General features: G+C 43.2%; 1 protein-coding gene across 1 annotated transcript in view; it reads left to right on the top strand.

Annotated features, from left to right (window-relative positions):
* Window positions 1-22,106, top strand: part of ASIC1 (acid sensing ion channel subunit 1) — a 59,429-nt gene that overhangs the window by 25,215 nt on the left and 12,108 nt on the right. The window contains exon 2 of the mRNA XM_029287275.1: window positions 21,899-22,049. Within this exon, the coding sequence (XP_029143108.1) occupies window positions 21,899-22,049 (151 nt within the window). The remainder of the gene's footprint in view (window positions 1-21,898; window positions 22,050-22,106) is intronic.

The following is a 22,106-nucleotide window of genomic DNA, read 5'->3' as shown; positions in this document are numbered from 1 at the left end:
AAGAAGAAGAAGAAGAAAGTTGGAAGGGACCTTGGAGGTCATCTAGTCCAACCCCCTGCTCAGGCAGGAAACCCTATACCATTTCAGACAAATGGCTGCCCAGTCTCTTCTTAAAAACTTCCAGTGTTGGAGCATTCACAGCTTCTGGAGGCAGGTTGTTCCACTGATTAATTGTTCTGTCAGAAAATTTCTCCTTAGTTCTAGGTTGCTTCTCTCCTTGATTAGTTTCCATCTGTTGCTTCTTGTCCTGCCCTCAGGCACTTTGGAAAATAGCTTGACTCCCTCTTCTTTGTGGCAGCCCCTGAGATATTGGAACACTGCTATCATGTCCCCCCTCATCCTTCTCTTCATTAAACTAGACATACCCAATTCCAGCAACCGTTCCTTATATGTTTTAGCCTCCAGTCCCCTAATCATCTTTGTTGCTCTTCTCTGTACTCTTTCTAGAGTCTCAACATGTTTTTTACATCATGGTGACCAAAACTGGATGCAGTATTCCAGTTGTGGCCTTACCAAGACATTGTAAAGTGATATTAATACTTCACGTGATCTTGATTCTATCCCCCTGTTAATGCAGCCTAGCCTTGTATTGGCTTTTTTGGCAGCTGCAGCACACTGCTGGCTCATATTTAAGTGATTGTCCACTAGGACTCCAAGATCCCTTTCACAGTTGCTACTGTTGAGCAAGATACCACCTATACTATACCTGTGCATTTGGTTTTTCTTGCCTAAATGTAGAACCTTACTTTTTTCACCATTGAATTTCATTTTGTTAGATCGCGCCCAATGTTCAAGTTGGTCAAGATCCTCCTGTATCTTAAGCCTGTCTTCTGGAGTGTTGGCTATTCCGGCCAGCTTGGTGTTGTCTGCAAATTTGATGAGTTCCCCATCTATCCCCTCATCCAAATCATTGATGAAGATGTTGGGCCCAGATCAGAGCCCTGGGGCACCCCACTACACACTTCCCTCCATGTAGATGCAGTTCCATTGAGGACCACACGCTGAATACGGCCAATCAGCCAGCTACGAATCCATCTGGTGGTGATGCTGTCTAACCCACATTTTTCTGTCTTATCAAGTAGTAAGTTATGGTCTACTTTATCAAATGCCTTACTGAAGTCCAAGTAAATTATATCCACAGCATTCCTCTGGTCCACTAATTTTGTCATCTGATCAGTCAATATAACTGATCCCCTAGTTCCCTTCTCTACTTTTTGGGAGACAAAGTTGTCTGTTAGGTTTGTCAGGAACTAGTTTGATCTTCCACTTGGTGCAGAGTTTGTCTCCCAGTTGATGTCAGGGTAATTAAAGTCCCCCATTACTATTGTGATGTGCTTCCTACATACCTTAGTTAACTGATTAGCAAAAAGTTCATTTATTACCTCTGATTGGGTGACCTATAGTATACACCTATGGCAATGTCTTTTTTCCCCCTTTTATATTGACCCAAATGCATTCAAGACAGTTTTCATCATTGTTGTGCTCTATTTCTGTAGAGATGTAGTTATTTCTTATATAGAGAGCAGCTCCTCTTTTATTTGGTCTGTTTCTTTTAAATAATTTAAATCCCTCTAGCTGTGTGATCCATTTGTGGGTTTCATCCCACCAAGTTTCCATAGCGGCAACAATATCATATCTGCCCTCATTTACCTGAATTTCTAATTCACCCTGTTTGTTGCTCATGCTCTGTGCATTGGTGTATAGATATTTGAGTCCTTTATGACTAACCCTGTGTTTACATTCTATGTAACTTGTGTGGTGCATGAGTTCTCCTATTTTCTTACCACCTGTTTGATTAGTGCACTTTGTGTGGCACTCGCTATTAAAAGCTTGATTTTGCTTGACAGCAAGCAAAATCTATGTTACATGCACTGATCTATGTTACATGCACTCAGCCGCCCTGAGTCCGTTAGGAGAAGGGCGGGGTATAAATTTGATAAATAATAATAATAATAATAATAACCCTATACTTTTTAGATTGCCAGGGACAGGAATGCTCTCTGTCAATTAACTCACTGTCCCCGTTGTTCAGTTTAAATAACTAGGTCCAATGCAAGTAAGTGAATTGGTTAAACCCACACAAGCAGATGATGTTCCCCTGGTGCTAATCTGGGTCACATATTAGTCATATAGGTGGGAACTAACCTGGGCTGTCCACAAGTAGATTGCAGTCAATTACTACAGCCATGCAGTATGGGTATGATAAGTCCAGGCTGTTCTGCTATCTTGACAGTTCTACGGGTAGTTAGAAGAACCTGGAATAGGCCCTTCTATCTAGGTTGGAGAGAAGTGCTGTTAAACTGCTGGATCCCAATCATCTAGAAAGGATCAAAAGGATGCAAATTCTCTTCAGGAAGGATGGACTGAAACAGGGTGTTATTCCTCCAAAAACGTCTGATGATGCCGTGAAGAATGCAGAAGAAAGACAAGTCCTGCCCCTCCCCTACAGAGAGTTAGGGTACCCAGATCAAGACCCTCAGTGATATTTGGTAATTTTTCAAACAACAGTTCAAATAGTGATAACCCACAATCCTTTCTGGGTCTAACTCATAAATGAAAGAAAACAATAGATAATACTTGGGGACATTTTTAAATGAGTTTCAAAGCAGAAGTTACCTAATAAAGTTTTCAGTTCCCAGACTGTTTCCATGACTGTAACACAACATCATGGATAAGCTGCAATCCAAGGAGCCAGCTAATCTCTACAAACAAGGACATACTGTAAAACGTCTCACGCTTGGCAAAATAATGAAGGCCCTTTGAAAAAAATGACTCATGTCTATGGTTGTCCCCCTTTGTGGCTCTATTTCTGGGCAGAGACACAATGAAGCCATTTTTGTAGAGCTATAGATCAGCCAGCGGATACTCTTCACATTTCATCCGAAAAGATTGTTTCAGATTTCGTCTTTTACTCTTCTCCACTCTTCCAACAAAAACTCTTGTACAGAATATAAGCGTGATTGAAGACGAATACTGGAGCTGCAACAGAGATGGAGGGAATTTACGTAGCCACTCCTGTGGTCACAACATCAGTGTAAGAGTTCCCCTTAGTTACCATGGAGTCATTGTGCAGAGCAACAGACAACCACGATAAGGGAAAGAAGCTGGACTGCATTCAAAAGAGCCAAGGCCGAGGGACCAGCAGCAGTAATAAACCCCCATGGTTTCCATAAGGCTCCTATCTTCTTCTTCTTCTTGTGCCATATCCGTTATCGGACGTTGGCGATCATGTTGGCGATCCTGTTTTTATCAGCAGCTGCATGAAAAAGTGCTGCTGAGTTTTGTCCAAACCAATCCCTTAGATTTGGAAGCCATGATGTTCTTCTTCTGCCTGGACCTCATTTGCCTTCAATCTTTCCCTGGAGGATTAAATGGAGTATGCCGTATTTTTCTGGGTGTCGCATCACATGTCTGAAATATTCTAACTTTTGTTTTTTAATTGTTTTGATGATTTCCCTTGGCTTTCCCAGGTGGCTTATCACCTCCTCATTTCTGATCTTGTCAACCCAGCTTATACGTAACAGCCGCCTGTAAATCCACATTTCAAATGCTTCTAATCTCTTCAGGTGGCCTTCTGTCAGAGACCAACTCTCTACTCCATAGAGCAGGATAGGAAAAATATAGCATCTGACAAGCCTGATTTTCAATCTTAGGCTTATGATATTTCGTGACTGCAGAAGGCTCCTATAGCATGGCATATCCCAACAGCATTCTTAAGATAAGCAGAGATGTTAACAATTTTGTCTCTGTCCCAAGCTTCAGTTAAGGCAATAGGTTCAGCTGTGTGGGCTCCCAAGAAAGGGAGGGGGGGAAAGTTCTGCAGAGCAGATTAAAAAAAAAATTGCAGTCTCTGTCAAATGGTCTCTGTCAACCACCAAAGAATGCCTATCCAGAAAAAATCCAAAGTCAGGAATTGTCACGTTGGTACCTTCCTTCATCTGTGTAGGTAGTCCTCGACTTACAACCACAATTGAGTCCAAAATGCTTCTTGCTAAGTGAGACATTTGCTAAGGGAGTTTTGCCCCATTTTATCACCTTTCTGACCACCGTTGTTAAGTGAATCGCCACAGTTGTTAAGTTAGTAACACGGTTGTTAAATGAATCTGGCTTTCCCCACTGACTTTGCTTGTCAGAAGGTCACAAAAGGGGATCACGTGACCCCGGGGGACACTGCCACCGTCATAAATATGAGTCAGTTGACAAGCGTCTGAATTTTGATCACCTGTCCATGGGGATGCTGCAACGGTCGTAAGCGTGAAAAATGGTCATAAGTCACTTTCTTCTGTGCTGTTGTAACTTTCAGTAGTCACTAAATGAACTGTTGTAAGTTGAGGACTAGCTGTAGTTTCAGGAAGCAGACTGCAGGATTCAATGTTGTACACCGCTTCAGGGTCAAGTTTGGAGCAGCTAGAACAGTGGTGGCGAACCTATGGCATGCGTGCCAGAGGCAGTACTCAGAGCCCTCTCTGTGGGCACATGCGCCATCACCCCAGTCCCACCTCCCCCCGTGGCCCCCTCCTCACCATCAGCCCCCCCGGAGGAGAGTCGCCCCCGAGCGTGGCCCATGCAGAGCAGGGCAGTCAACACATGGCAGCCAGGCAGCAGGGACAAGACTACGCCCTCATGCCCCATTGCGCGCAGTTGATGCTGTGGGGTGCGGCGGAGGGCATGGCTGCCATCGCTCTGCTGGGCCACCTGGGTGATCTGTGGCAAGCTGTGGAGGGGGTGGGTTGCCCTGCGGGTGGGCAGGGCAGGGGTGGGTCTGGTTTTGGGGCACTTGGTCTCTAAAAGGTTCGCCATCACTGAGCTAAAAGCTCTGCTTCAGAAGTGGCCAAACACTGATGTGTGACGGCTTGACGTTCAAAGGGAATGGCAGGAACCTCATGAGGAAGAAAAACAGTCAGTGGAAAACCCATAACCAAGACTAGGCATTTGGATAAGAAGGACAGTAGCAGCCAAACCTCACAGGCATCCTAATTCCTATGGGCAACAGTCCCAGCTGTATGAAGCAGTGGACTATAGGTGGCTTGTTGCCACCCAAAGAGTTGGGTAAGAACATCTGAACATCCTTGTTCTATTCTTTTTTTTTTTTCCCCTTTGCTATTGTGAATGCATTACGAAAACAATGGGCAAACCATTTTTACTGTTGAATTGAATGAAAGTAATGAATGTTTCAGTCAATGTTTTATGTGGTCCTTAGGAAATCATGCTTGAAAAAGTACGTGAATTGATGGCAAGCTTGAAAATCGAAACGTCCTGTGCTCTGTTAGGATGGCTGTCTTTCCAGAACAGCTTTTATCTGTGAGCTCTCAGAAAAAAGAAGAGATGTATTGCTGGTATCTGGCTTCCTGCTTCTAGTTTTCCTGTTGCTCGAGCACTCCCCGATTTCTGACTTTAAAGGGAGGGGAGGATGATTGACAGAAGAGGAACGCAATGCTTCCACAGAAAACCAGGAGCCCAAGCCCTTTGTTTCAGGACTTTAATAATACTTTTTATAACCTGTTCTTTATTGAGAGCCATGATGGCGCAGCGGTTGAATGCAGTATTGTAGGCTGACTCTGCTCACTCGCAGAGTTCGATCCTGACCAGCTGAAGGTTGACTCAGCCTTCCATCCTTCCGGTAAAATGAGGATCCAGATTGTTGGAGGCAATGTGCTGAGTCTGTAAACCGCTTAGAGAAGTCTGTAAAGCACTGTGAAGTGGTATGTAAGTCTAAGTGCTATTTATAACTTCCTGAGATTTGCTCATCAAATTTAATTCTTTGAGTTTGCACTAAAACTTCCTTGTGTGTCTACATGTAAAGAGTGCAAACCATATGAGACTTGAGTCTGACGTATCCTTACTTTTTTGAGACTGGAAACTTGATCTCCGTCGAATTACCATCATTTAGAAACTACAAATTTGTTTCCGGTGCCTTGTGGTTAGCTCAGACAGGCCTGGGCATATTCACTGAAGCGGAAGAGATGTGAAGAGTGGCCAGTGGGGGAGACAGCCCTGGGGGAAACCAGAAGGTGGAGGGGGGGGGCTTGGCAGCATTCATCACTCTCTTCTCTCACAACCATCATGATTCTAGTCACACAAAAGGAAATACATATTTATTTCCTGGTTTTGGGACTACCTAGTAAAGAATTGTCATGCCTTCCTTCACCTCCATTTGTGCTTAAAGAGCCCCTTGCTAATCATTTGAGAACACACCCTTGATGCCAACAGAAGAAAAAGAGCCATTTACCAAAGTATGAGTGTACAGATAGTCCTTGACTTAGAACAGTTCATTTAGTGAGTGTTCAAAGTTATAATGGCAACCATTGCAGCATCTCTGTGGTCACCTGATCAAAACTCAAGATACTTGGCAGTATTTATGACGGTGGCAGGGTCCCAGGGTCACCTGTTCACTTTTTGCGACCTTCTCACAAGCAAAGTCAGTGGGAAAACCAGATTCACTTAACAATCGTTAAGTGTTGTTACTAACTTAACAACTGCAATGATTCACTTAACAGCTGTGGCAAGAAAGGTCGTAAAGTGGAGCAAAATTCACTTAACAATTGTCTCACTTAGCAACAGAAATTTTGCTTCAAATTTCAATTGTGGTCACAAGTCAAGGACTTCCAGTACTGTTATCAAAAGCTGAATCCCGAGCCTGTGGACTTCTTCACCTGTCCTTCCAGTTTTGCCATCCTGATTGGCAGTAGCATCCCAGGGACTCAGACAGAGAAGCGTCTTGTTTTTATTCCATGTTCCATTCCCTTCCATTTCTAAGTGAATGTGCCCAGATCTGGGCTCCAGGCCTTCCTCATCTAAAAACGTGAAGTTTGCTGGTACTTGATTTACTCAGGGTGAGAGTACAGTAGAGGGAGCCAATGGCACCTATGGCTAACAATGCCAAAATGATGAAAAATTCACTGTACTGTCACAAGGCAAATCTGCATTTTCACTTACATTGTTTATTTAAAATATTTTTTATTGTTTTTTTAAATAATAGCAGTAAAAACAAAAGGAACAAAGCATTATCAAAAAAAGATAACAGGTGCTTACAAATAGTGAAAAATACAGCAGAAAAAAGAGCATTATGTTATTAGAACAATAAATTGTTACAGTTCTATATGTAATTTATTGCAAATAGTGTGTGTGTGTGTGTGTGTGTGTGTGTAAAACAAACATGATCTGATTTAATTTATCTCCAGATAATCAGAGGATAGAGCTCATACATTTCAGTAAAGTCCTACCTTCCTTTCTCCCCATGATTTTGGCACTATGATGGAGCATGTGCCAAAGAGTTCTTCCTGTTAATAGTTTCCACCATATATTAATGCATCCAGACTACACTGGGAAGTTGAAAAAAATGCAGCGCTAAACTATAACATGACCAAGAAAAGTGCCTAAATGCCTTCATCAGAAGCCAAGCTTGACTCAAGGATATGTTGACCTTTTAAGGTTTCATTTTATTGAGCTCAGCACTGTTGCGTTGTGTCCTTGACAAGTTGCTATCCATTATCAGAGGATAAACGGCTGTGGTCAGACTCAGCAAATGGAAGTTTGCTTCGCTGTCTCTCTAATCGCTTTGGAGCTGCCAACGGAAGGGGTGGAAGACTCCCCAAGGACCTTAACAGCAGTCTCCTCTGCAAAATCAGCAGACAAGGCTTGTTGTGACAGGAAGTAAGCGATCATCATCTGCTCCTGGCTGCAGATCAAACTAGTATTGAAAGAGGTGGTGGGCTGCCAACCCGAAATATTAGAATTTAGGAAGATTGGGGCAGGTCAGACATATTTTTCTGCATAGCTTCTGGCCTGAGTCAATGCTAGAGTCCTTTTTACCTACTTTATCAAGAATCCTGGATTGGATTCAGCTGCTGCTTACTGCAGTGTTGAACAGTGGCTCAATCAGGGTTGCCACAACCAGTTATACAAACTGCGTATCACACAGGAGTGGCACATGAGGGAGGGAGCACCAATTGCAAATAAAATAGAGAGAGAAGAAATATGCTATCAGTCATACAAGAATGTTGATTTTGCATGTGCATTCTTGGCCACCGAGACCTATATCTGTGTCTCATCGGGAGCCTGCATAATTTTTGTTATGTAATTATATTTAATAAAAAGTGAATCTTAAAACAAAGGTTTTAAGGTGGGACACTAAGTGGGATTCTGCAGAAGGGTATTTTGTATGCCTGCAGTGGTCCTGGCTCAATCAAGAATAATTTTTAAAAAATCCAAGATTGCTCCCACCACTTTGTTGTTGTTGTTGTTAGTTCCGAAGTCGTGTCCGACCCTTCGCGACCCCATGGACAACGCTCCTCCAGGCCTTCCTGTCCTCTACCATCTTCTGAAGTCCATTTAAGCTGACGCCTACTGCTTCAGTGACTCCATCCAGCCACCTCATTCTCTGTCGTCCCCTTCTTCTATTGCCCTCAATCTTTCCCAGCATTAGGCTCTTCTCCAGTGAGTCCTTCCTTCTCATTAGGTAGCCAAAGTACTTGAGTTTCAACTTCAGGATCTGGCCTTCTAAAGAGCAGTCAGGGTTGATCTCCTCTAGGACTGACCGGTTTGAACGCCTTGCAGTCCAAGGGACTCATAGGAGTCTTCTCCAGCACCATAGTTCAAAGGCCTCAATTCTTTGGCACTCAGCCTTTCTTATGGTCCAACTTTCACAGCCATACATTGCAACTGGGAAAACCATGGCCTTGACTATACATGCTTTTGTTGGCAGGGTGATGTCTCTGCTTTTTAGTATGCTGTCTAGATTTGCCATAGCTTTCGATAGGCCAATTGTTGCCAATCAAGAAAAAAATTCCTGCTTGTAGTATTTTGCAGGGCCTTTAATTGGATTGTGAGGCCTTAAATAATGCAGGATGAGGTGGGGGAGTTACTCTGTGAACACCTAAATGGGTAATCTGGTGTCTTCCAGATACTTTCTGTAATATCTTTAAGGCTTTGACATTTTAGACCATATTTTGTATTGCACTTTTGTTAAACAGGTAATATCTGTAATCATTAATAGTAGATTTTACATATGCTTACTGAAAAATTCTCTAGGGTACCGTAGGATTGAATGTGTAATTAGAGAGAAATATATCAGAGCCCAAGAAATATATTAGTGTGTAAGAAGAGTAATGGGAAAACTCACTGCTTCTGCAGATAAAAGCATTACTTTCAGGAAAAAACAAATTATTGCTTTTATAATTTTTGTTTTAAAGTATTGGCTACATCTTTTCCATTCACAGTCCCCATCCTGGGCTCAGACTACATGCCCTTGATCCCCAGGCGTGCCCTAGATTTATGGTAGCAATTTTCAGAGTGAAGGCTAGATGGTATTACTCTGTAACAAAAACAGTAATAGAGTCCTGAGGTGTCTTAAAAGTCTTAATTGATTTATTATACTATAAGCTTTTTGTAAATGGCTCCGGTTCCTCAAAGACCGTAAGCATTATTTTCTTTCAGTGTCCAACACGCTTAATTATTGAACTGACTGCATTTTCTAAGTTTGCACAATATATCAAACCTTAAAGTCATTGAACTGACTGGATTCTTTACGAAATATTAAGCCATAGAAATCCTAACCAAGGTTAAACCTAGCTGAGCTTAATATGATGTGTGAATCCTGCTGCTAGGACTTCACTAGTGTGTTTAAGTGTGTGCAAAAATTTGTACATTTGTGTACATTTGATGTACATAGAAAAAGAGAATTGGTGGTAAGATGGTAAAATAGGAAAATCAAAGTATTGTAATGCAAAGAAAGTGCAAAAATAAAGCTTGGGCTCCAAATTTAAAAATAGTTCTCTTCTGTTTACCTGGAAGAAAACGCCACAATGTTCAACAGGAAATTATTCCTAAAAATTGGACATGCATAGAATTGTACTGTCAATATTGGTTGTGATAGGAAAGAGACAAACTACACAAGCTTCAGGACTGTGTCTTTTCTCTTCTTCCACACTTCCTTACTCCATGGGAAGCTGGAGAAATTTGGATTCTGTATTCTTGCCCAGCCTGCTGCCCCCATAAAAGCTATCAATAAAGCATCTTCTAGTGGCCCTTTCTGCTTTGTATCTGTGTTCTTTTTGTCAAAGTGGATCCTCCCAGGCATACAGCTTCAAATAGGGGATTGTCCTCTAAAAGTGGCATATGGCCACGCTGAACCATGCCTGTGATTCATTCAGCAATGTATGTGCTTCTGTGAACGCTGCCTCCGTGTCCCTTCCCCACAGTACAGATGGTCTTGCTTCCATCTGGCACATGGCACACTGTCTCCGACATCAGCATCTCCTTCCAAGGTTAACAATAGCTGATGTAGGCCTGTAAAGCATGCACACTCATCACTCTGGGCCTGGTTCACCAGCATAAATGCTGTAGATGCTTCTTAACACACCAGTTTTATTATTCATGCAAAACAAATTATTCTGCAAGAAGTATATGAAACATAGGGAACTCTCCAATACATTGCCTCTTAAAAACAAGATAATATGTAAAACCAGGTGCCAGCCAGCCTAGACTCGCTCCTCATCAGTGCTTGATTTTATTGTAAGGATCATCTGCCTGTTGCTTGCTGTCATAAACGGGTTAGCTATCTCTTCGGTTTCTGCATTTTTTTCTTGCTAAATGTTCCTCTCCCTCGCTCTTTCCTTTTTTTCTCTCCTAATCCTACAGCCTAAAATGGAGCTAACGGGAAGCCTTCCTCGGTTGCCTAAGGCAAAGCTAAGGTTAGGTGATGGAGCAGGGGTTAGATCCAGCTGGAAGGCGAAACATTTGAACCCTGCCTTCTAGTCAGAATGGGAGAGGTCAATACTTTCCTGTCAGCTCCATCTTCAGGTGGCCAAGTACAGCTTTGTCTCGGGATCAAAAGCTGCTTCTACCTCATATTTTTGAAGTTGTAAAATAGTTTTGATATATATTACATTCAGCCTCTGCTGTTGCTGAAACTCTTTTGAGAATGGAACTTCTATGTATTTAAATACTTGCTGAAGACGCAATGCCAACCATAAGCTCCCATTGGGCAGAATAGGATTTATGTCTGAATAAAGATGCCTACCTTTCCATTGGGAGAATCTTTCTAGTGTTTTTCTGTTGCCCGGTTGTTTAAAATCACTCTTGCATCGTGCAATTTTACATTATTCGTTATTTCCATGTTAGGGATGTAAACAGCCACTCACCACCACATCCTCCTCCTCCTCCTCCTCCTCTACACTTTTTAAGACAAAATGAGGCATAGAGCTATGTGCATGCCCAGAAAGAAGCAAATCCAGCTAAAATATTTGCATCCCTTTTCAGGAAAGCACCTCCAAAGAGCGCTGCAGAGGGTGGCTAGTGCAAGGCAACTGGCAAGAGGGAAACTCGAATAGATATTGCTCATAGATGCTGGATAAAAGACAATTGGCGGTTTAACATATGCTTTCAATGAACTGAACTGATCGAAGCCAAACTTCACTTGTGTTTTTTTTTGCTGCCTGTCAGGGCATATTTCTTTCTGAATAACTAGGTGCCATTTTTCTCTGTGTGCTGTTTTTCTGTCTTTCTCCCTCCTCTTTCTTTCAGCCAACACCCCTTTCATTCCTGTGCTTTCCTCTATTATTAAGCTAAGTCTTCCTCCTCTTAACCAAGCTGATTCCTCTGAATCATCTCCATACACCCCCATTTCTCCTCTTTCTCTTTCTCCCCCTCCCCTTTTCTCCCCCCCCCCCAATCTCCTTTTATTGCCTGCTTTCCTCCTGCCTGTCTTGGCTCTGGCGGGCTCTAGGTGGCTCTTTGGGTACACGAGCGAGACAACCTCCTAGACGCACAGTCTCTTTGTAACTAGGAGAGGCTACTGATCCTTCGGCCAGCTCTCACAGCATCCCCACCTCTTTGCAGTACCGGCCAAAGCCACTGAGATAGAGATAAGAAAGCAGCAGAATCTGAGCTCAGATGACGAGGAGAATACAGCTTGTTAAAGAGATACATCCTTCGACCCAGGCTGGCTTCTCCATCTCTCCAACTGCTAGCATGGAAAACAGCAGGAATGGCTGTGTGGTAGACCCACCTCGCTTGTCCCTGAAGCAAATCAAGTTCCACGGACTTCACCAGGTCTTCTCAGTCCACCTGTCCTGCCCACACCGTGCCTTTTGGCTGATGGCTGTCCTGGCTTCCATGGCCTTGCTGTTGACCTGGTCTTCCAACCGCATCCATTATCTGCTTTCCTGGCCTGTTCACACCAAGCTGCATATTCTCTACTCCCCCAACCTGACCTTCCCTGCTGTCACCCTCTGCAACAACAACCTGGTGCTGCTGCGTCGTATGAGTCGAGCGGATCTCCATCTCAGTGGCTACTGGCTTGGTCTCCTCAACAGAAACTTGCAGCCGGTGCCTGCTGTGCAGACCCTTCTGTGGGATCCCCAGTGGTTCTGGTTGGGGAACCTGCTGGACTTCTCCCATTATCTGCCCCCCTTGCCAACACAGGAGCAATCCACACAGCGTTTGCTGGACCGGCTGGGCCACCAGCTCGAGGAAATGCTGCTCTCCTGCCACTTTCAGGGTGAGCGCTGTGGCCCCCACAACTTCACCACTGTAAGTCAGGATGGGGAAAGGGGACTCTTGGTGAGGACAATGGACAACTGTTGGGTCCTGCAATCGCAAAGTTAATATTTCAGCAGACTACTGAAGTGTGGGTATAAGCAGTTGTGGGATTCAAATAGGTGAACCACCGGTTCTATGTGTGGATGCCACTTCTGGTAGTCCATTCTGGGCCTGGACAACAAAAAATTAGCTATCGGTTCTGCCGAAGTGGTACGAATGGGCTGAATCCCACCACTGGGTATAAGGCGATCAAATGATCTTCAGGAGCCATTTTTAATTTTGGGGAGGAGGCAAGGGCTGTAATAGTCTGGCAATGATGCAAGTATTTGGGATCATGCGTGTAATGGATGGGGCTAGGAAGTGAATTTTTTCACTGGTTTTAGAGAAAGCCTGAGCAGATGGCAGCCTCCCTTATCTAGACTAATAAATTAAGCAGGTTCAGCCAATAGTTTGGAATGCAAGCTCTCAGTGAATAACAAGGCTATATGTTAAGTTAGAAAATCACAACCAGATCCTTTAAAAGGCAAATGGCCAACCACTTCCATACTGTACTATTGTCAAAACAAGTTCAATTCAAAGGCAAAAAGTTTGGGAATTTTCTTTTTAAAAAAATATGTTCAGTTTATTCCCAAGACTCCAGTTGTGTGACAGAAAATAATAAGCCTTTTAATTCTCAGGATGGTGTTTTGAGTCAGACTTACAAAAGAGGATTGGGACTGTATTGCACTTTGCTAACTGTTGGGTTAACTTAAATGAAAAAGAAAAAAGAATTTAACCTGCTCTTTTGAGAATAGAGCAAGAAAGAGAAGTGGTATCTGAAACTTGGGAGTACATAAAATAATAATTTTGCTTCTTCTTTGAACCATGTTTTTTTTTTGTCATTTTGATGGATCCAGCGGAAAGGAAAGGGTCAGAGTTATATGTGTTTTGGTCTTTTTTGTGTCTGCTATTTCTTTCTGCAATCACTGAAATTGGAATGGGTATAGAAATGGGTACCCTATGAATTTCAACGTGAACAGAAGTCATGAAAACACGCAGCCAGCAGCTGATACTTTATAGGTCAGCATGTCTTTTAATCTTCAGGCATTTGGAATTTATATATTAGTATTTTGGACAGCCTTTTGGCCTTTACCACCTTAGTTGTATACTGGCTCCCTGGCTTTGCTATACTATTCTTCTATACCAGTGATGGCGAATCTTTTAGAGACCGAGTGCTCAAACTGCAACCCAAAACCCACTTATTTATTGCCGGGTGCCAGGTGGGCATGGCCCACTGGGTGGGCGTAGCTGTGGTGGTCATGGCAGACTGGGTGGGTGTGGCCAAGGTGGGCGTGATTACCTTGATGTTGCTTGTGGGGAGGGATGCCTGTGGGGGCCGGGCAGGGTTGGGGGAGATCCAGGGGGTCTCTGGCAGGTGGGGCGGTGGGCAGGAGGCTCATCCTGCAGGGCGAGGCAAGGTGGGGGTGCCATTGTCACAGGGCAAGGTGAGACAGGCCGGTGCGGCTGCTGCCTGACACCATTGGCCCCTGCACACAGAGGCCAGCGAGTGCATGGGTGCTGGGATCATCTGGCCATGTGGGACCTCAGTGAGTTAGCAGGCGGCTGGTTGGAGAGGAATGGCTGCCATCTCCGGGGCATGGCGCATGTACCCACAGAGAGGGTTCTGAGTGCCACCTCTGGCACACGTGCCATAGGTTCGCCACCACTGTTCTATACATTTCAGTGTTGTTACTTTCTCTAGTTCTAACCAGGAATTCCAATTCCTTTCCAACCCTGAAGTTTAGAAGCAGAATACAATAGGCAAAACAAATAAAAATTCATAGAGTTGAATAGTGAACCTTCGACTGAGGGGGTGGATGGCAATTTAATGGAGCAATAAAGAGAAAGGGATTGCAGCATATAGATAAAATTAAATGGTGAACTTATACTAGGCTTCATGATGTAGACTTCATACACATTGTAAAACCAGGACTGTTATTGTTCAAACTGTACATGGAACCTAGACAAATATGGCAGTTTCCTGCTGCAGATGTTCACTCTCCAATCTCAGGAGGTCTGTGGGGGAGACTGATTGACAATGAAAACAAAGATTACAGTTACACAGTAGATTAGAATGCTTGAACATAGCTATGACTAAAACAAACCATAGCTCCCCAAGCACCAGGATCATAGACAGTTGTGATTTGTTCTAAAGCAAAACTAGATGACCACAAAGGAAGGAGAACTTGATGAGACTTGTTACCAACTCACACACACAAGTACCTTTAGCAGGCCTGAATCTTGTGACTGTGGTACAGTCAACCACAGATTAAAGAAATACATAACGTTCCATGTCCGAAAAAAATTCCATAATTTGCCAATCAAAAACGTGAGTCATTTAAATTATTAAATATTGTATCTGAGTATTGTTCCTGTCTGGTTTAAAAATGCATTTCAGTGCATTTATGTAGACTGTGTTTTTGAAGTTGAACTGTGGTCTAAATACATTCTACTCTTTCCCATTCCTGTTCTTTTCTTTCAGCATAGAAAATGGCATTAGCTTTGATGTTCTCCTGTCCTGCCTGACATCTAAAAATCTTTCATCCTCCTTATCGTCTATATAGGCTGCCCTGAATCTTCCTGTCTATTTTTTCCCCAATGGAGTTATTCGAATTTGTCCTAGTTGTAGTTCATGCAAATGTCAGGCGGGAAAACAAATACCCTATGCCAGGGGTAGGAGGCAACCTTGGCTCTTTTATAACTTGTGGACTTCAACTCCCAGAATTCCTGAGCCAGCCATGCTGAGGGGAAAGGGAGAGGTTTCCAAGCTGAGCCATGCTGGCTCAGGAATTCTGGGAGTTGAAGTCCACGAGTCATAAAAGAGCCAAGGTTGCCTACCCCTGCCCTATGCCCTTCACAATTTCCAAGAACATTTTCATATCGTTAGTCTTCAAGCTTAGTCTCCAGATGCCACTGCCGTGTTCCTTCATTCTTTCTCAAGCTTCCTCTCCTCAGGAAACAGAGAATGNATATATGGAAGAAGGGAAATAGGGGGGGGTTCAAATTCTTCCTTCAGAAAGAGATGGGAATGAGAAAGAGGGAGGCAGGGAATGAAGTCCCACCTTAGCACTTGACCACCAGCAGCCCTGCCAATGACTTTGCCTGTCAAAAGGTTGCAAAAGGGGATCACATGACCCTGGGACACTGTGACCATCATAAATATGAATCAGTTGCCAAACATCCAAATATAAATCACATGACCCTGGGCATGCTGCAATGGTCATAAGTGTGAAAAATGGTCATAAGTCATTTCAGTGCAATTGTAACTTTGAACAGGGGTTGTTGTTTTTTTTTGGTCATCAAGTTTTTGACACCTTGCTAGGTGGTACTCGAATACTGCCATATCCTAAAAGTGGTACAGTTGGTGAAAAGGTTGGAAAGCCCTGCATTATAAGTCAGCATGTCTTTTAATCTTCAGGCATTTGGAATTTATATATTAGTATTTTGGACAGCCTTTTGGCCTTTACCACCTTAGTTGTATATTGGCTACCTGGCTTTGCTATACTATTCTTCTATACATTTCAGTGTTGTTACTTTCTCTAGTTCTAACCAGGAATTCCAATTCCTTTCCAACCCTGAAGTTTAGAAGCAGAATACAATAGGCAAAACAAATAAAAATTCATAGAGTTGAATAGTAAACCTTCGACTGAGGGGGTGGATGGCAATTTAATGGGGCAACAAAGAGAAAGGGGTTGCAGCATATAGATAAGATTGAATGGTGAACTTATACTAGGCTTCATGATGTAGTCTTCATACACATTGTAAAACCAGGACTGTTATTGTTCCAACTGTACATGGAACCTAGACAAATATGGCAGTTTCCTGCTGCAGATGTTCACTCTCCAATCTCAGGAGGTCTGGGGGAGACTGATTGACAATGAAAACAAAGATTACAATTACACAGTAGATTAGAATGCTTGAACATAGCTATGACTAAAACAAATCATAGCTCCCCAAGCACCAGGATCATAGACAGTTGTGGCTTGTTCTAAAGCAAAACTAGATGACCACAAAGGAAGGAGAACCTGATGAGACTTGTTACCAATTCACACACACAAGTACTTTTAGCAGGCCTGAATCTTGTGACTGTGGTACAGTCAGCCACAGATTAAAAAAATACATAACGTTCCGTGTCCGAAAAAAAATTCCATAATTTGCCAATCAAAAACGTGAGTCATTTAAATTATTAAATATTGTATCTAAGTATTTTTCCTGTCTGGTTTAAAAATGCATTTCAGTGCATTTATGTAGACTGTGTTTTTGAAGTTGAACTGTGGTCTAAATACATTCTACTCTTTCCCATTCCTGTTCTTTTCTTTCAGCATAGAAAATGGCATTAGCTTTGATGTTCTCCTGTCCTGCCTGACATCTAAAAATCTTTCATCCTCCTTATCGTCTATATAGGCTGCCCTGAATCTTCCTATTTTTTCCCCAACGGAGTTATTTGAATTTGTCCTAGTTGTAGTTCATGCAAATGTCAGGCGGGAAAACAAATACCCTATGCCAGGGGTAGGCAACCTTGGCTCTTTTATGACTCGTGGACTTCAACTCCCACAATTCCTGAGCCAGCCATGCTGAGGGGAAAGGGAGAGGTTTCCAAGTTGAGCCATGCTGGCTCAGGAATTCTGGGAGTTGAAGTCCACGAGTCATAAAAGAGCCAAGGTTGCCTACCCCTGCCCTATGCCCTTCACAATTTCCAAGAACATTTTCATATCGTTAGTCTTCAAGCTTAGTCTCCAGATGCCACTGCCGTGTTCCTTCATTCTTTCTCAAGCTTCCTCTCCTCAGGAAACAGAGAATGAATTCCTATGGAGCTCACCTCTGGTACACTGCAAGCTGTTGACTCTGGCCCTACTCTCAGACCTGTATACCAGGAGGCTATTGGCTCTCCCAGAGAGGAAAAACTGAAAAGAACTTCCTCAGATGAATAAAACAAATCTTGGAGAGACTAAATTGGGTGAATCGACAGCTTCAGTGAATAAAGAGAATGAAAGCAAAGCCTCGAATAAAGAGAAAGGAAAACATAATGCTAACCAAAGCAGTGATCTGAGCAGGTGACTCAGCAATCTAAGCAAACAAAATGACAGTGAGAAGCTCAAAGAGGAGAAAGGCGAGGAAAAAGCTTTCCCCAAACCACAGCTCATCTCAGACCTCACAACGGATGGCTCTGACAGTCACCCACCGACTCCAGCATTTCTCAGCCTGCTCTTTCCTAGGTCAGGGGTAGGCAACCTTGGCTCTTTTATGACTTGTGGACTTCAACTCCCAGAATTCCTGAGCCAGCATGGCTAAGCATGGAAACCTCTCCCTTTCCCCTCAGCATGGCTGGCTCAGGAATTCTGGGAGTTGAAGTCCACGAGTCATAAAAGAGCCAAGGTTGCCTACCCCTGACATACAGATCCTTCCTGCCCAAGGAGCTTCTGAGATCATACTGTCTACCTACTCCCAAACCACAACCTTTTATAGCAATAGGCTAAGGACAAGCCAAAGCCATTCCTCAAGTTAAAATATAATATACCATACGACCCCTCCTCAAAAGATACACGGAACCGTAATATCTTTTTCCCCACTTTCCATTTTTCAGCAAATATAATAGCTGAAGGAAAAGCAACAAACCCTTTTGAAATACTGTAAACTGCTTTTTCATTATCACTGACGCTGCAATTTTAAGTACGGTATGTCACATGACGTACTCAAGAGTCAAGGCAAACGTCTCCTTGAGACGCTGTCTGGCTGGGATATCTTCTTTTTCACTGCATTCGCCTTTACACAAAATTTCAATTGAACCTCCTTAAGAAGGAAAATCTTTTTTTTTCCCATACTGGTTATCCTAAAAGCATAACAAAAAAATAATAGCAAAAATGCTTTCTAAATGCAGCAGTTGCTAGCTAGCAGTTAATTCAATAATTATTAATAATTAAATGATTAATTTAAATATTTCCTGCTTTGAATGATACATGCTAATTTGGGATTAACTAAGAAGCACCAATGTACACTGGGTATACAAATGTAATATGTATTTTGTCAATGCCAGCTGACCTGTGCAGGGCATGGGGTTTTTGAGGGGATCGGAAGATACTAGATTTTGTTTACTTGAAAACCAAGCATTAGCATTTGTGTAGAGAAAGATCCTACTAACAAAATTTCGGCTCTCTAAATGTTCATTAATAAAAGGAGAAGAATGAGTATAAATTATGGGGTCCTTGGGCTTCCTGATCTTGGTTGTTTTCTTGCACACGTTTTATTACAAAACTAGGTAACATCATCAGTGTAGCACTGGTGGTGTTATCTAATTTGGTAATGAAACGTTTGCAAGAAAACAACTAAGCTCAGAGGGCACCAGAGACCCCACAATTCAACCCTGGGCTACAAATATTTTCTTCTATGAGTATAAATTACCTGAATCTTTATGTCTTTGCAGGAATCTTAGTAACTATTAATACTTGCTTTCTATCCTCAACTCAAAAACAAGGATATGAACATTAATGGTTAATGCCAGAGACGAGGAAAGTGCTGGAATTGTGGAATTCTAAAATCAAGTGCAGTCGAATACATAGTACAGCTAAAACTCAGTATATTTAAAGTATTAGCTAATTCTACAGGGCAAAAACCTGAAAAATACAAAAAAGAGGGTTCAGTTAGTTGAATTATTTCTCTATGACATATAGTTACCAAGACATTACCAATTTGAAGACAAGGACTGCACATACTAAATGTGAGGGGAAAGTCCCCTCTTCCTTTATTTTTTCAATTAGACTTTTTTCCTTCTGTTCAATCGTGTCTGATTCTTAAGAGTCTGCCTGACAAGTCCCTGAAATTTTCTTGGCAAAGATTTCAGAGTGGTTTGCTATTGCCTCCATACTAAGGCTGAGAGAAAGTGATTGGCCCAAGGTCACCCAGCTGGCTTTGCGCCTAAGGAAGAACTAGAACTCCCAGTCCCTTGGCTTCCAGCCTGGTGCCTTAAGCATTACACCAAGCAGGCTTTCTATGGCAACGTGATATAAGTACTCTATAGAACTCGGCAGAAGGAAAAGCCAAATTATGACACATATATACAGATAAATAGACAGACTGTGCCTGTTTGGGAGGACAGAAAAGAGACCTTACATATTTCCTTCGTGGCTTTATCCAGAATGGTCCGTCCCAGTCTGTCTCTGAATTTTATTCTTTCAAGAACTTGGCTCAAATATGCCGACAAGGCAGAAACAAGAGTAAGTTACCAAATGTTATTTCTTAGGCTATTTGTTATATGAATGGCTTGGCAGGGACTTTTATTTGGCCACCTGTAAAAGATGAATTACCCAGCAGCAGATGAGTGTAAATGCCAGCGGGGCAGAGTCTGTCCTTTAATGGAGGTTGCAACCAGTGAATACACTCAGCAGAGCTTGCATTTGTTCACTTTCACTGTGATTTGCTGTTGTTATTGTTGTTCATACTGAAGGATGTAAGACCACCACTAGGGCTACATTTTCTTAAGAGAATTCATCAGAGATAGTTAGCTACCTGAGTCGTAAATTAATCCTGTCTGCTCCTTCTATGCATGGCACTTTTTGACTTCCAATCCAGCACATTCCCTATGCCTAACAAGCAAAAGGATATGATTTTTCAGTAACCTGTGTCTTTAATTCTTAACTGTTTTCCACTGGTCACTATTCACAGTTGAACTGACTGGCTCCAAAGTAGGGGAAAGGGAGGAAGGCGAGTCCCTAGAGCAGTGATGGCGAACCTTTCAGAGACCGAGTGCCCAAACTGCAACCCAAAACCCACTTATGTACCGCCGGGTGCTGGGTGGGCGTGGACCCCCGGGTGGGCGTGGACTGCTGGGTGGGTGTGGCTACGGTGGTCATGGCAGATGGATGGGCGTGGCCAGGGTGGGCGTGGCAAGCTCAATGTTGCTCCTGGGGAGGGACGCCTGTGGGGGCTGGGCAAGGTTGGGGGAGATCCTGGGGGTCTCTGACTGGTGAGGCGGTGGGCAGGAGGCTCGTCCAGTGGGGTGAGGCGAGGCAAGGTGAGGCAGGGCGGGGGTGCCATTGTCACAGGCAAGGTGAGGCAGAGGCTGGGGTGGCTGCTGCCATCGGCCCCCGCACACAGAGGCCAGCGAGCGCATGGGTGCTGGGATGCATCCGGCCACGTGGGACCTCAGTGAGTTATCAGGCGGCTGGTTGAAGAGGACGGTTGCCATCTCCGGGGCATGGCGCGCGTGCCCACAGAGAGAGCTCTGAGTGCCGCCTCTGGCACGCGTGCCATAGGTTCGCCACCACTGCCCTAGAGTGATATCCAGATTGCCACTGTGCCCTCAGACCTCTCTTCCTTTGCTCATTGGCATTTTAAAAAGAATAATGTTTTTAAAGGGAAGCTGGCAGCAATATATTGCAAAGGAAAGGGATGGGGCCCAACATCATTTTTATTTCCAAGTATGCCTACAGAGACCATGTTTTCTTGGAAAAAATAAAGGCAAACTTGAAAAGGAGACAAATCTGAAGGAGTTTTGTAAGGATAAAAAAAAATTAAATTGTTTATATTTCTAACTTTGCCTTACAAAGGAAAATTCAAGTGCAAAACAAAGAAAAACTTCATAAAAATGCATATTATAATAAATATAGCTAAAATCAAACAGAATATACCTACTGGTTTTAAAAAGACAATTCAATTTCCATATTTTTTTTATCTGAATGTGAAAGACTGTGCATTAAGTGGAACCATTTGCGTGGTAAAAGTTAAAGGGACAAAAATGAGTTTTTGACGTTTTAATGGACAAAAATGAGTTTTTGAAAAATAAATAAATTTAAAGCATAGCTTTCAGGAAAGCAAAGACTGTCCTTTATAATAAAGAACATATGATCACTGTGAGCATGTCCAGAATGGGCCCCAAAAGCTTTCTAATGTGTCTGAAGGGGTTGAAGACTGATATCATTCTAGCACAGGGGTGGGGAACCATGGCCCTTTTATGACTTGTGGACTTCAACTCCCAGAATTCCTGAGACAGACATGCTGGCTGAAGTCCACGAGTCATAAAAGGGCCACGGTCCCCCACCTGTTCTAGCAAATCAATGCTTGTGGCAACCATTCTCGAACTGGGCAAGCCTCTTCCCCCAGCAGCCATTTTGCAAGAGTGCCACAATATGTTCCCAAGTTCCAGATGTGTCCACCGGGCCCAAAGAGTGCGCTTATTACACTCGTTGAAAGACACAATGTGACAATGCTGCAGGTTATGCTCTTCTCTTCTGGCTTACTCTTGGTTATCAAGGCTAGGAGAGCCCGCTGGCCTCCAGAGGAAGTGTCAGGCTCCTATCCTAACCCTACTTTTTCTCCTCCACAGGTTTTTACCCGCTACGGAAAGTGCTACACCTTCAATTCTGGCCAGTCTGACAAGCCACCCCTGGTCACCATGAAGGGGGGCACCGGCAATGGCTTGGAGATCATGCTGGACATTCAACAGGATGAATACCTTCCAGTCTGGGGAGAGACAGGTAAAAGCGCTCCCTCCTTTCCTATCCCTGCATCAGTTTCTCATTTCTCCTCAACAG

The sequence above is a fragment of the Protobothrops mucrosquamatus genome, unplaced genomic scaffold (genome assembly GCF_001527695.2).
Source record: "Protobothrops mucrosquamatus isolate PMUCROS unplaced genomic scaffold, P.Mucros_1.0 scaffold_282, whole genome shotgun sequence".
NCBI classification, from domain to species: Eukaryota; Metazoa; Chordata; class Lepidosauria; order Squamata; family Viperidae; genus Protobothrops; species Protobothrops mucrosquamatus.
The sequence above is the reverse complement of the archived record's forward strand: the minus strand, read 5'-3'. Positions and strand labels throughout refer to the sequence as shown.